At 35.4% G+C, this 13,739-nt stretch overlaps 3 protein-coding genes across 3 annotated transcripts; 1 reads left to right on the top strand and 2 right to left on the bottom strand.

The window, feature by feature from the left end:
* Window positions 1–1,108: 1,108 nt before the first annotated feature.
* On the top strand, window positions 1,109–5,300 carry LOC131645152 (pentatricopeptide repeat-containing protein At1g10910, chloroplastic-like). Its single transcript, XM_058915812.1, has 10 exons — window positions 1,109–1,341; window positions 1,414–1,498; window positions 2,483–2,746; window positions 2,829–3,131; window positions 3,219–3,323; window positions 3,532–3,631; window positions 3,763–4,082; window positions 4,232–4,408; window positions 4,495–4,623; window positions 4,828–5,300. Exons 1-10 carry the CDS (start codon window positions 1,139–1,141, stop codon window positions 5,041–5,043), a joined length of 1,902 nt encoding a protein of 633 aa, XP_058771795.1. The 5' UTR covers window positions 1,109–1,138; the 3' UTR covers window positions 5,044–5,300.
* Window positions 5,301–5,431: 131 nt separating this feature from the next.
* LOC131645154 (3-ketoacyl-CoA synthase 7-like) lies at window positions 5,432–7,145 on the bottom strand. The gene has a single exon (XM_058915813.1). It carries the CDS (start codon window positions 6,844–6,846, stop codon window positions 5,458–5,460), a length of 1,389 nt encoding a protein of 462 aa, XP_058771796.1. The 5' UTR covers window positions 6,847–7,145; the 3' UTR covers window positions 5,432–5,457.
* A 119-nt stretch (window positions 7,146–7,264) lies between these two features.
* Window positions 7,265–13,739, bottom strand: LOC131645151 (cell division control protein 48 homolog C-like). Its single transcript, XM_058915811.1, has 10 exons — window positions 12,654–13,739; window positions 11,221–11,795; window positions 10,877–11,029; window positions 8,787–8,903; window positions 8,571–8,675; window positions 8,343–8,408; window positions 8,179–8,243; window positions 7,894–8,095; window positions 7,673–7,798; window positions 7,265–7,563 (listed from the first exon to the last, which is right to left on the bottom strand). The coding sequence occupies exons 1-10, from the start codon at window positions 13,654–13,656 to the stop codon at window positions 7,516–7,518; spliced, it is 2,460 nt and encodes an 819-aa protein (XP_058771794.1). The 5' UTR covers window positions 13,657–13,739; the 3' UTR covers window positions 7,265–7,515.

Genomic DNA, 13,739 nt, shown 5'->3' with positions numbered 1-13,739 from the left:
AATGATATCCCACTTCCACTCTGGAATGTTCAATAGTTGCATTAACCCATAAGGCTTTTAATGTTCAACCTTTGACTTCTAACAAGTTAAGCAAGCATAAATAAACTTAGAAACATCTTTCTTCATAGCAGGCCACCAAAATAATCACTGTAAGTCCTGATACATCTTCGTAGCACCCGGATGAATACTCAAACCACTTATTTGTCCTTCTTCAAGAATACTCTTCTTAATTTCTGAAACATCTAGAATATATACTATATTACCAAGTCTCATCACGCTATTTTTTGTTAATTCATAATTCACCTCCTTTACCTTGGTTAATCAGTGTTAATTGCTCAACTAATTTCAAGTCGGATTTCTGTCCTTCTCGAACTTATGTCCCAGTATACCGCGTTAAGCAGGCTCTCTGTCGCGCTAAACATGTTCCTCACTGACTTGACTTTTCTCTTTTTTCTCAAAAGCATGCTAAGCGGGTTTGTAATTTCTGCAGAAAATCCTGCGTGACATGCATCATACCAGTCCCAACTTTTGCCAAAAAACATGTTTTAGACACTAATTTCCTGCGATTTAATGTCTATTAACCTAATTCTAACATGGATTAATTATTCTAAACATCAAATTACCAATGTTCATCACAACTTCAATCATCTTCACCAAATCTTAGACCTTCAAATTACCAATGTTCATCTGGGTGCGCGATATTGCGTATGCTCAACCAACCGTTTTTAGTGAGAACCGTTCGGAGGATGTCTTCCATCCCGTAGGTGGGAAGCTTATGCCTCATCCCTTCGAGCCTGAGCCTCTGTCCTATCAGTCATTCTGCCTGCAACGAAACCGTCTTTACCTCAAGTCCTCACTGAAATAAATAAGGCAAGAAAATTAGTAAAAAATTGAACTACAAGAATTTTAAACATGATTTTATTACTAATTAAATATTTCTAATTATAGTATTATAAAGGCACATGCCTTATTTTAATATTTTTTTATTATTTATCCCTAAATTATTTTAAATTGATTAAAAATATATAATTTATATTGTTACATGTTTGCACTAAAAATATGGTATAGGATATCTCTCGATGTTAATTATATATAAAACGTCCCTCCTTTAATCAAGCTTTAGAACTGTGACTGAAAAATGGAGATAACAACCGTTGCATTTGGTATACCCTTTCGCCATTCAACCATTTATGCTTCTTCTGCGTCAACAACTGAACCATCTTCTCAAACACAGTTTCCCCCCAAATCAATCAAATTCGCAAAATCCAAATCCTTTTCCGCAAGAAAATCACCCAAACTCCAAATTCAACATGCTTCCGATTTGCCTTCAACACTTACAAGGTACTCTTCTTCTTCTTCTTACAAATTTATAACTACTATTCTTCACTTCACAATTCAAATTTATTGTTTCAGGGTTGGTGAAATGTTGACGGTGAAAGAACTTAATGCAACTTTGAACCATTTCGGTAATTCAAACAAATTTAACAATATCTCTCAGGTAAGTAATTGCTTGCTTCATTTCTTTGTTTGTTGCTAAGTCCTTGTTTGGATTAACTTTTAAGCTAAATTAAGTTCTTATAATATAAGCACTTGTTTATGTTTATGTATAAGCTTGTTTGGGTAATCAACTTAATTTGTGGCTTATAGCATAAGAGTTTATCATTTATCATGATAATCGCTTATATATAAGTTACTCATGTAATAAAAGATACAATTATTTGTATTAACTTGGAGACTTTATGAAAATAAGTTGAAGCGTGTGTTTGGTTTTGCGGTAAAAGGAATAGATTTTGAATGAATTGATTATGTAAAATTTATTCTAGTTAAAAGTGAGTTGAAGTTAAAGTGATTTATGGCTGTACAAATTTATGTAGAAGTGAGTTGAACAGGAAATTGCATTGTAAAAATCAGGTTTAAACTCAAAAGCTACCAATTCTAGTTTCAAGTAAAATCAATTTTGGAGATAGAATCAATTGTTTTTTAAAAGAGCTAAACACCTCAAAATCAATTCCGCAGTTTTAGAATTGTTTTTGACTCTTCCAAAAGTTAAACCAAACATACATGAAAAACGGCTTACAAACAAGCCATAAGCCGATTTTATAAGTTCTCTCAAACAATTTTAGTGTGTGTTTGGATTGTCAGTGGTCAGAATTGATTTTGACATAATTTAATTTGGTATAATTGATTTTAACAGAATTGAGTTTAGCAGAATTTATTTATGTTTGGATACATTTATGTAAAAGTGAGTTGAACAGTAAATTTCATTGTAAAAATCACATTTAAACTCAGAAGCTACAAATTCTAGTAAGTGCTTATATAGTAGATAAGTTATATAGTAGATAAGCTATTTTATAAGCTCTTCCAAAAAGTCTAGTAAGTGCTTATATAGTAGATAAGCTCAAATAAGTTAGTTCAAACATGTCTTTAATCATTCATGTATTCATACCAAACTCATTTACCATGACTACTGTATTTGCTGCAGCTTTTTTTATGGATGCAAGAGAACAAGAAGATTGATGCATATTCTTATTCCCATTATATAAAATTCATGGCCAATAAACTTGATGCTTCCGCGATACTAAAGCTGTATAACAACATTGAAGATGCATCGGCCAAAGACAATGTCTATATATGTAATTCTGTTCTCCGTTGTCTACTCCGAAACGGCAAGTTTGATACCACTATTAAACTCTTTCGCCAGATGAAAGAAGATGGTCTAGTTCCAGATCTCGTTACCTATAGCACTGTATGTAATTCTTTCCTCCATTGTTTTGTCGTGTTTTTGTTTCACTTCTTTCTTGCGGTCTAACTTTTTTTCACATTGCCAGCTTATTGCAGGCTGCGTTAAAGTAAAAGATGGATATCCTAAGACACTAGAGCTAATTCAGGAATTGCAGGACAATAATCTGCGAATGGATGATGTAATTTATGGGGCAGTTCTGGCAGTGTGTGCTTCCAATGGTAAATGGGAAGAAGCAGAATGGTATTTTAACCAGATGAAGAGTGAAGGTCGTACTCCAAATGTTTACCACTATAGCTCTTTGCTCAATGCCTATTCGGCATGTGGAAACTTCCAAAAAGCTGATGTGCTGATTCAAGATATGAAATCAGAAGGGTTAGTACCAAACAAGGTTTGTTTTCCTTGTCTTGTTACAAAATTTTAGACGAAAATTTGTGACGAGTAGCTTATCATACATGTCGCTTTATATTGGTTGCAGGTCATTTTGACAACCTTGCTGAAGGTATATGTTAGAGGAGGATTGTTTGAGAAGTCAAGAGAACTAGTAGCCGAACTGGAATCTTTGGGCTATGCTGAAGATGAGGTAATAGTAATCTCTCAATTGAACAAAGAAAGGATTTTTTGGTTTTTCTGCATCTGAAATATTTGTAAATCATTTCCTAGCATTATCCACACTATGTTAATAATGCCTAAAGTTTATTTCATATCATAAATTCTATATCATTCTTTAAACCTTTTCTACGTCTTCTCTTTTTTAGTGTCTTATCCGAATAGTTTGGATCTATATGCAGATGCCGTACTGTGTTTTGATGGATGGCCTAGCTAAGACAGGACAAATACATGAAGCCAAAGTAATTTTTGATGAAATGATGAAAAAACAAGTCAGGTCTGGTAAGTTATCATTTTGAAGTTTTCTTCAATGAAACAAAGCACTGTGTATGTGGAAATCTACATAAATGTTTCGTTATTCTGAAGGGATTAAGTGACTAGTAGTAATATACAGATTTAATTCCCACTTGCAGATGGCTATGCTCACAGTATCATGATATCGGCATTTTGCCGAGCCAAGCTTTTTCAAGAGGCAAAGCAGTTGGCCAAGGATTTTCAAACTACCGGTAAAAAATATGATGTGGTTATAATGAATTCAATGCTCTGTGCTTTCTGCAGAGCAGGTGAAATGGAAAGTGTGATGGAAACTCTCAGAAAGATGGATGAATTGGCAATCAGTCCTGATTACAATACCTTCAATATTCTAATCAAATACTTCTGTAGTAAAAACATGTATCTATTAGCTTTTCGAACCGTGGAAGACATGCATAGTAAAGGCTATCAACCAATGGAGGTACGCTGTTTTATATACGTACTGATGTCGAATGATAGCGAGAAAATAAAATATTCTAAATGTAAAGTTGCACTAACTTGATTAAAACAAAGCGAAAAAGCTTATCTATTATTTGTTAAGTCACCAAATAAAAGTTCTTCTCTTTATAGGAGCTCTGTACGTCTTTAATATTTCACCTTGGTCAAGCAAAAGCTTATCCAGAGGCGTTTTCTCTTTACAATATTCTGAAATATAGCAAGAGATCAATATGCAAGGCTCTCCATGAGAAGATTCTACACATTCTTCTAGCAGGAAAGCTTTTGAAAGATGCATATGTAGTATTCAAGGTATTCTTGCAGGTTTTATAGAAATATATTACTCTCCTTTTTCCTCGTACCATTGTGGTTCATTTGATCGATCTTATCGTATTCAGGATAATGCAACATTTATTTCTGGCCCTACCACCAAAAAATTTGCATATGCATTTATGAAGTCAGGTAACATCAATTTGATCAATGATGTTATGAAGGCACTCCATAGTTGTGGCTACAAGATTGATCCGGTAATAATATTGCTAGTCTAGCAATTTGATTCCTGTTATTAGTAACACAATTAGTTCATGGCTTAATTTTTCGTTATTTTGTTTTTCAAATAACCTCATCCACACTAACATTTACAACTATATACCGTGTTACGAAAATCTAATATTAAACTTAATTGTTTCAACTGTTTACTCTAAAATTAATTATATTCTCCTTGGTTGCAGGATTTATTTGAGATAGCTGTATCACGATATTTAGGTCAGCCCGAGAAGAAAGACTTGCTTCTGCACTTACTACAATGGATGCCGGGTCAAGGTTACGTGGTTGATCCATCAACAAGGAACCTAATCCTCAAGAACTCACACTTATTTGGTCGACAGCTCATTGCGGAAGTATTGTCCAAGCAACGAGTTAAGTTAAAAGCCCAAAAATCTCAGTAGATAAAGTATGTGAAATTTTGCCATCGATTATATAATTCTAGTCTTTGTTTGTACCGATAATTAAATCCTATTAGTTTCACAAGATCTGTAGAACCATGCACCATACATTGCCTCGTTCATTTTTTCCCTTAGCCTGTTAAAATTCTAATGTTGCAAAACGCCGATTGTACATAAACAGATGTAAATGATTTTGAACAAACATACCTTCAGATTATGGTATTAGTATAACATACCTAATGCATAATGTTTTTGCAATACTTGCTGTTTATTATTGTTGACAGAAACAGTAACTTATAGCAAATACTGATTATGCTGGAAAGACAATAAGGTATAAACAAGAAAAATCATAAATCATTAAGTGCCGGATTTTCATCTTTGTTGACCCTTCTAATACTTCTTGAACCTACAGCAACTTCAACAGTCAAACACAGGTATCTCAATTGGATACATATGGATTCTATCAGACCATGCACTCTTTGCATTGGGATCAATATCAGAAAGGCACTTCCACACTGCACTGTTACACTTGAATCCACTTCCAAACCCAATTTGCCAAACTTTATGTCCTTTCTTTACTCTTCCTTTTGCTTCCAAATAGCTTAGTTCATACCACAGAGAAGAAGATGAAGTATTTCCAAATCTATACAATGCCATCCTTGAAGCCTCTCCATCTTCTCTCTGCAGCTTCAGATTTTCCACTATGCCATCTATTACTGTCTTGCCGCCTGCGTGTATACAGAAATGTTCAAAAGCCTTCTTGAAATTCGGTACATACATTTCTTTATCCTCTGCTGCCCATATTTTCCTGCGAATCATTGAGAGCCCGTATCGAAGTTGCTCAGAATATGGCAAGACAAGAGGGCCTAAGTTTATTATATTGATCCTCAAAGCTGAAGAAGCTACACTTAACAGCGATCGCGAAAGGGAAACACCTACGATATTGTTTTCGTCGGGTTCCTGATAAACAGACTGATATGCTTTGTCTTTTGATCCCAAATGTGTTCTCACAAGATGTTGAAGCTTGTACTTGGCTATTCCTTTGTCTTGCTTTTTGTTGGATAGTAAAATGGCTGCTCCTCCCATTCGGAACAGCACATTCGCGATAAGTTTGGATTTCGTATTGCCATTATATCCATTTGGAGCTACAGCTTCCATGCTTAGAACTAAAGCCAATGAATTTTTATGAACTTTTAGAAGATCTTTCACCAAGCTTACTGACAACAAGCCAGCACTGCAACCCATTCCACTTAAGTTGAAACACTTCACATTACTTCGAAATCCAAACTTGTTAATGATGGTTGAGGTAATGCATGGTGTGGGACAGAAGAGACTGCAATTTGACACAAGGATGTCAATGCTATTAGGATGCACATTGTGTTTCGAAAGAAGATCATCGACGATTGTGAAAAGAACCATTTCGGTTTCGGCTTGTGCATGCTTCATAGAATTATCAGGCGGGAGCTCGTGAACCGATTCTGGCATGCAAGCCTCGACTCCAATACCAGATTTCTCCAATACTTTGGTATGAAACTCTATGGTTTCTTTTTCAAAGTTACACAATTTAAAGTGTTCTATAAAATGGGAGTGAGGGACTCTCAAATTATCAGGAGGTAAATAACAAACATAGTCAATAAGATAGACACTTGTTGATTTGAAACAAATGTAAAGTAATGTGAGAATTAATGCTATCACTGCAATGGATTGTGTCACAGAGATGGAACATTTGGATATGGCAGGTAGGTTTAAGAAAGAGAAGTAATTGGATAAAAAAGTTTTCATGATCATAAGCTTGAACTTAACCATTTCAAGTTTGAATTTGGTATACTAGTTCAAATATAAAGAACCATTTTATTTTAAGTAGAAGGAAGTTTTCAAATGCAACTGTTCTATCCCTTTCTCATGCAGTATGTCATTCCCCCTTATGTAACAAAAAATTTGCAAACCAAATAAGAAAACTTGCTTTTGCAATCAAAACACTTGCTATTTTTGTAGTTCCCCTTTTTTCCCCCTAAATAAATGCATTATTTTGGGAAATGCAACCAAGCATGAAGTTTGTGTTTTTAGTTGCCATCATCACAAAGTTCGTGTGAAATAAATAACCATCCATATGGACAAAAACTTTGAATTTTCACAAAAAAATAAATGATTTTTTTTAAGAGAAAAGCATTGGAACACAACACTATGATTTCTGAATGGTAAAAGCATAGTAAAATAATGCAAATTCAAACTCAAAAGGCAACTTCTGTAATTTCTCATATTTATATTCTAGTACACATTGTTTGCAACAAATTCCATACAATGAAAGAATAAGTGAACAATAAATTACAATGAAAAATGTACTTTTAATAAATAAGCAAATACAAACCTAAGTTCACTCCTCTATCAAAAATGGGTTCCTTCCTCATTTTTACCTCAGGATAATAATCATCTACTGTAATAAAACAAAAGAAGACATAACCATGCTTCGCGTGTTCATGCTGCTCTTAGGCTCTTTGACAAACGCTCATAGTACTGTCTTTGCTGCTCCACAAAAAGAAGGGGGGAAAAACAATGTAAATTTGTAAAACTAATTTATCCAACATAAGATATCTGATCATGAGTAAAAGAAATTTCGCAGAATGAACCATACCTTGTCCGACACAGACGGAGAAGCTTTACTTAGTGCTAGCTCAAAATGACTTGCCTTAATGATCAATGAGGTTGTCTCAGTTGAGCTCAATTTCTCATCAAGGGCAGCCATTACTGCTTCACCCATCTGAATGCACAAGAAAATCAGCAAATCCCGAAATGTACTCTTGTTTTTCTTAGAGCAAAGACAATACCAAAAGTACAAAGAAAAAGAGTACATACCAATTGGGCAAGATCGGCACCACTAAGGTTTTCACATGATTCCATTCTTCCAATGGCACTCAAATCCACACTAGAATCAATAGGTTTATTCCTTGCAAGAGCTTTCAATATCAAAACACGGTCATCTGAGCTTGGAAGAGGAACATAAAGCAGTTTACCGAATCTACCAGGCCGCAAGAGAGCACGGTCCATCACCTCGGGCCTGTAGAACGAAACTAAGTGAATACAGCATGATGTGGAAGTCAAATGACTTATTAGAGATCCGAGAAGAAAAACCAAATGTACCTATTTGTTGCACCAATCACAAATACACCTCTCCGATTCTCAGCACCATCTAACTCAATAAGCAACTGCAATTTCATATAATTGTCTCATTTTAGTCATTTTGTTATAAAGAATAAGTCATTATGATAGCATTTTTCCGTTTCAAAAACTAGAAATTGTTTGACCTGGTTCAATAGTCTTTCAATAACCCATCCACCTTCTTTACCGCGTTCGGTAGTCAGAGCATCAACCTGAAAATGGAAAAGGTTAAATCTCACACGAATTGAAACTTATGTTAACGTTGCAATCTATCTCACAACAAATTGAAAGCCCTTCATAGACAAATGAAATAAATCATGGATAACCAGGCCTTCATAGACAACATTTTTAGGAAAAAAGAACTACAGACAAACCTCATCAAAAAATAGTACACATGGTGCACAAGTCCTTGCACGACTAAACAATGTCCGCACTGCAAGCTCGCTTTCCCCGACATACTTATTTAGAAGTTCGGGTCCCTAAGAATTCAATAAAAACAGTTCAAATATCCAAAAAAAAATGCTTTATTCAAAACAGGAACAATTTCTGTAAACCACAGTTAATGATAAAAGATGGAATATTTAGACCACCTTAATATGAATGAAATTAGCTCCCGCCTCATTGGCAACAGCCTTGGCAATAAGTGTTTTACCACATCCTGGAGGTCCATATAGTAAAAATCCAGACTCGAGATTCATCCCAATTCCCTGAAATGGTTAAATCCAATAACACTGATCAGTGATCGTCTTGTGAAGTTGTGACATACAACTTGCCATAATTTTTCATTAAATAGTTAAGACAAAATCAATGATCAATTTTTAAGATAAGAAGATAATGTTCAGTATGAGAATTGGGGAACATAACCATATTATTGATAGGAGATTTTTGAAAAATAAAAAAATAAAAGGAAGCTCATCAATGTAATTTGAGATTTTCTTCATTTGAATTTAACATAATTTCAGCTGACAAGTTCAATATCGAAAAAAGAACAGTAAATATTAAGTTAAGAAAAATATAAAAATTGATAATGCTGCAATTTGCAATCGTCTTGGCTGTACAAATGTACAACAACAACCAAGCATTATGCCATTATCCCACTAAGTGGGTCGGCTACATGGATCAAATTACGCCTTAATGTTCTATTTAAAACCATGTTTCTATCCAAAACCATGTTTCTGTCCAAATCATTAAATCTTATATCTTTCTTAATAGTTTCTCTTATAACTCTTCTAAGTCTTACTCTACCTCTAGTTGTTTGACTCTTCTCCATCTTATCTACTTACTCTCCTTACAACATAATCTACATGACTTATCTCTACATGTCCAAACCACTTAAGTCTATTTTCCACAATCTTTTCTACTATAAGTGTGATTCCAACACTTTAATAGTCATTTCTAATCTTATCTCGTCTAATCTTGCCACGCATCCAATGCAACATCCTCAACTCTGCTACGCTTACTTTATTCTCGTGTTAATTCTTAGTCGTCCAACATTCTGTCTTGTACAACATAGCATGTCCGATAAAATTTTCCCTTCAATTCAACTTGAGTGGTACTTTTGATTAATATAAACTCCTGAGGCTTTCCTCCATTTCAACCACACAGCATGAATATGATGGTTTATATTCCCTACTAAATCTCCATCGTTCTGTATTACGGACCCAAGATATTACATAATAAAACTCCAGAGGCTCTCCTCCGTTCCAACTACCCAACTTGAATTTGATGGTTTATATCCTCTATTAGTTCTTCATCGTTTTGTATTACGGACCCAAGATATTACATACAATACAACAACAAAAACAAATAAATTAAATATGTTAGATCCTGCGTCCATCAATCCCTTCCCTACATCATATGAGAATAATTACATCTAAAAATCTATGTTGAAAATTCTGGAGAGTGGCGTGTAGCACAGCTACCCCCTAAAATGCTATAGTGGATGGCAGGACAGACAGTATTGCAAAGACTAAAAATCAATATGCGCACCACTATTGTTGAAGGCAGCTCGTGGGCCAAAAGCGCCACACCAAACCTTACTACCACTACACTATTCCGCTATAGCACTCCATTGACAACATAACCAAAAATGAATTAAATAGTAATAGAAAGCAAACTTAAAGCAAAACTCAGTCGAGGAGCATTATTGTAGAAATTGGGTGATTGCAATTTACATCAAAACAGAGAAGACGGGAAGGTCTGGCATCCAAAGGACTACCACCCATAGATGAAAGAAAAAAAAAGTTCCCAACTCAAGCCTCAAAATGGACTCCATAACTCAGCTCACACATTTCCTCAAAAACCTATGTACACTACGACTGCCTCACCAAAACAAATGGTATCTCTTCTAACAGTCTTGGGTCCAATGGAATTTCTTTCTCACATTCAACTTTCACCTGCTGATCTAGGATAATTCCCATGGTTTTGAAATAAATAAATCCAAAAGATGCAATGCACACCCCTTAATTCATTCAACATCTTTTTATTTACGGCTACATCTTTCTATTTATAGAACACAGAAAAAACCAACAGAATGATTTGGCTATATAATGGAGGCAATCACAAAGATATTAAAAGTCAAATTGACTTGATGATATTTTGTTTTCTCTAAACTGCTTGATCCACAAGTTGACTTTACTTAATCGAAATAACATTAAAACGAGTAAGACGTAAAAATTACCTCATACAACTCAGGATATTTAATACGCTTTACAATATAGCGATCAAACTCATGCCTTAATAAATCAAGCCCGCCAACATCTTCCCATTTAACATTAGGAATGGAAGAGAACCCTTCTCTTCTTGCTGAAGGCTGCACCATTTTGGCTGCTTCCTGTATAAATTCCCAGATATATATGATTACGTTCTTCAGGCATATAAATGTTCAAGGAAAATCAAAGACTAGAATTACAAGACTTGTATAGAGAAAGATGTTAACTGGAGAGAATTAGAGGATAAGAATAATACTGATTTAGAAAAAGGCTACAGGGGGGAAATAATAATGATAATGAGTGAACAAAGCACCTCAAAATCAGACATTTTGATAGCAAGCTTATTTATTTCTTCAGGCAACCAAGGTTCTTTCCACCATTCTTGAGTATCCTCATCTGTGATATCTTGAGATAATTCACGCTTCCTTTCATTAAGTATCCTCTTCATTGCTAAATTACCAGCTTTGTTAGCCAAAGCAGTCAAATCAGCACCGACAAATCCTGGCGTGGACCTGGCTATTTTGTGCAGATCAAACGAACCATCAAGTTTAAGATTGCGTGTAACCACGGAAAGGATCTCCACCCTGGCAGATTCATCCGGAACACCAACAAGAAACTCACGATCAAACCGACCAGGCCGTCTGAGAGCAGGGTCAAGAGAATCAGGTCTATTTGTGGCCCCAATTACAAGAACATAGCCACGAGGTTCCTCAGAACTCTCTGGTTCATCCATGGAAGTCATTAACTGGGTCACAATTCGTTTCTCCATCTCACGCTGTAAATTCTCTCTTTTTGAAGCAATTGCATCAATCTCATCAATAAAGACAATTGATGGAGCAGTCCTTTTTGCTTTATCAAAAAGCTCTCTAATATATTCTTCAGATGCACCTAATTAAGAAAGGAACAACTATTCAAGAAACAGTTCTAAATCATCCAATAGTAAAGTGGAGCAATGATAGTCACTAGTTGGCAATAAAAAATGCAGAAGCATTCGGCAGTTGCCAGCTAAATAATTTGAAACTTCATTCTATAATGAACAGAATAGTAGAAAAACTGAAAAAGAAACATTAAAAAATCTCTCAATAACTATGAGTTTCTTAAACAATAACCTTGCGTATAATATAACTCAATTGATTCAAATACTCTCATTTACCCTATCTATAAACACCGGCTTATAAAGACTTCCATTACCAAAGAATCATAAATCAATTTAAATTGAAAACTCTAACAAACTAAAGTTAATCCAAACTAAGCCTAAGAGTAAAAGAAATGGCAGAAACTAAAAGCTAATCCAAACTGATCCTAACAATAACAAAAATGGAATTCAAGTATCCACAAGTAATTGATACATTGAAAGTCCATTCTAATGAACAGATTTCAGTTTACTTTAGGTTAAGAGTGATCTAAGACTAAGCACCAATTGGGATAAATAAAGTCACAATTACTTATAGAAAAAGCAACATTAAAGGAATCTCGCAATAACTAGTGAGCTTCTTAAACAATAACCTCACATATGGTATAACTTAATTGATTCAAAAACTCTCATCAAACTTATCTATAAACACTGACTTGTAAGGACTTTCATAAGCAAAGAACCATAAATCTATTTAAATTGAATACTCTCACAAACAAAAACCTAATCCAAACCAAGCTTAAGAGTTACAAAATTGGCATAGACTAAAACCTAATCCAGACCGATCCTAATTTAGTCATCCACAAGTCAAAGTTCAATGGTTTCAGCAATACCTGAGACTCCAGAAACCACCTCCGTAGCAGAAATATGATGAAAAGGAAGACCAGTTTCATTCGCTATAGCATGAGCAAGTCTAGTCTTTCCACAACCAGGTGGTCCATGCAACAAAATTCCAGTAACTGGTCTCACCCCTAAATGTCTAGGCAACTGAGGATTACACAACGACACAATATCCATCATTAACTCCTCTAAAATAGCCTTCATCCCACCCAAATCCTTAAACGTCGGCCCCTCTTTCCCTTTCACCTCAACCTCACCACCACCACCGGTATTCGAAACCGAACCCTTCGAGTGTTTCCCTTCTGTCGCTGTCGATTTTGATTTACCACCATCCACATTGACAGTAATAGTAGCCTTACTCGAATTACCAATATCCAATTCCACATTCTTTTCTTTTTCTTTTTCTTCCACCTCGGATACTGACTTTGATTTTGTTGCTCCAGTATAGGAATGTCGCAGCATATCCTTCATCAAGTCAAAAGCAGGTTCAACTTTCTCGCTGTAAATCCCGTCCTCCGAAGTCGAAACTGCTCCTTCTTCATCATCATCGCTAGCCGAAGCAGAATCGGAGGAAGAGGAAGTTGATGGAACCTGTTTACTCATCCGTGCTTTAATGTGAAGCGCTTCCATCTTTTGCAATCTATCTTCAGATTCATCCTTACTTTCCTTACGTCTCTTTCGAGAAGCGCTTCGATTCTCATTCTCATCTTCCTCATCATCGTCATCGGCATTGTTGATTGGATTGTGCTTCCGTGTGGGAGTATTGTTGGAATGTTGAAGAGCGTCTTCAACGAATCGAACTAGGGTTTGAGACTTAGTTCGGTGGTAATCAGGGTAATTGGAGCGAAGATGATCGACGATTTCTTCGGCGGTTTTGTACTTTGATTTGCAGAGTTCAACTCGACGGCGAAGAGCGAATTGCAGAGATCTTCCTCCACCGCCACCGCCACCGCCGCCACCGTTTCTTCTTCCCATGTTGTTCTTCTTCAATCTCATAAACACGAAATAGTTTAGTGTGTCGTGTAAATTAATCTAGGGTTCAGGCTGAAGTGCTGTTTATTATTAACCACTGTAAATTA

The sequence above is a fragment of the Vicia villosa genome, linkage group LG1 (assembly GCF_029867415.1).
Source record: "Vicia villosa cultivar HV-30 ecotype Madison, WI linkage group LG1, Vvil1.0, whole genome shotgun sequence".
Classification (NCBI taxonomy): Eukaryota; Viridiplantae; Streptophyta; class Magnoliopsida; order Fabales; family Fabaceae; genus Vicia; species Vicia villosa.
The sequence above is the reverse complement of the archived record's forward strand: the minus strand, read 5'-3'. Positions and strand labels throughout refer to the sequence as shown.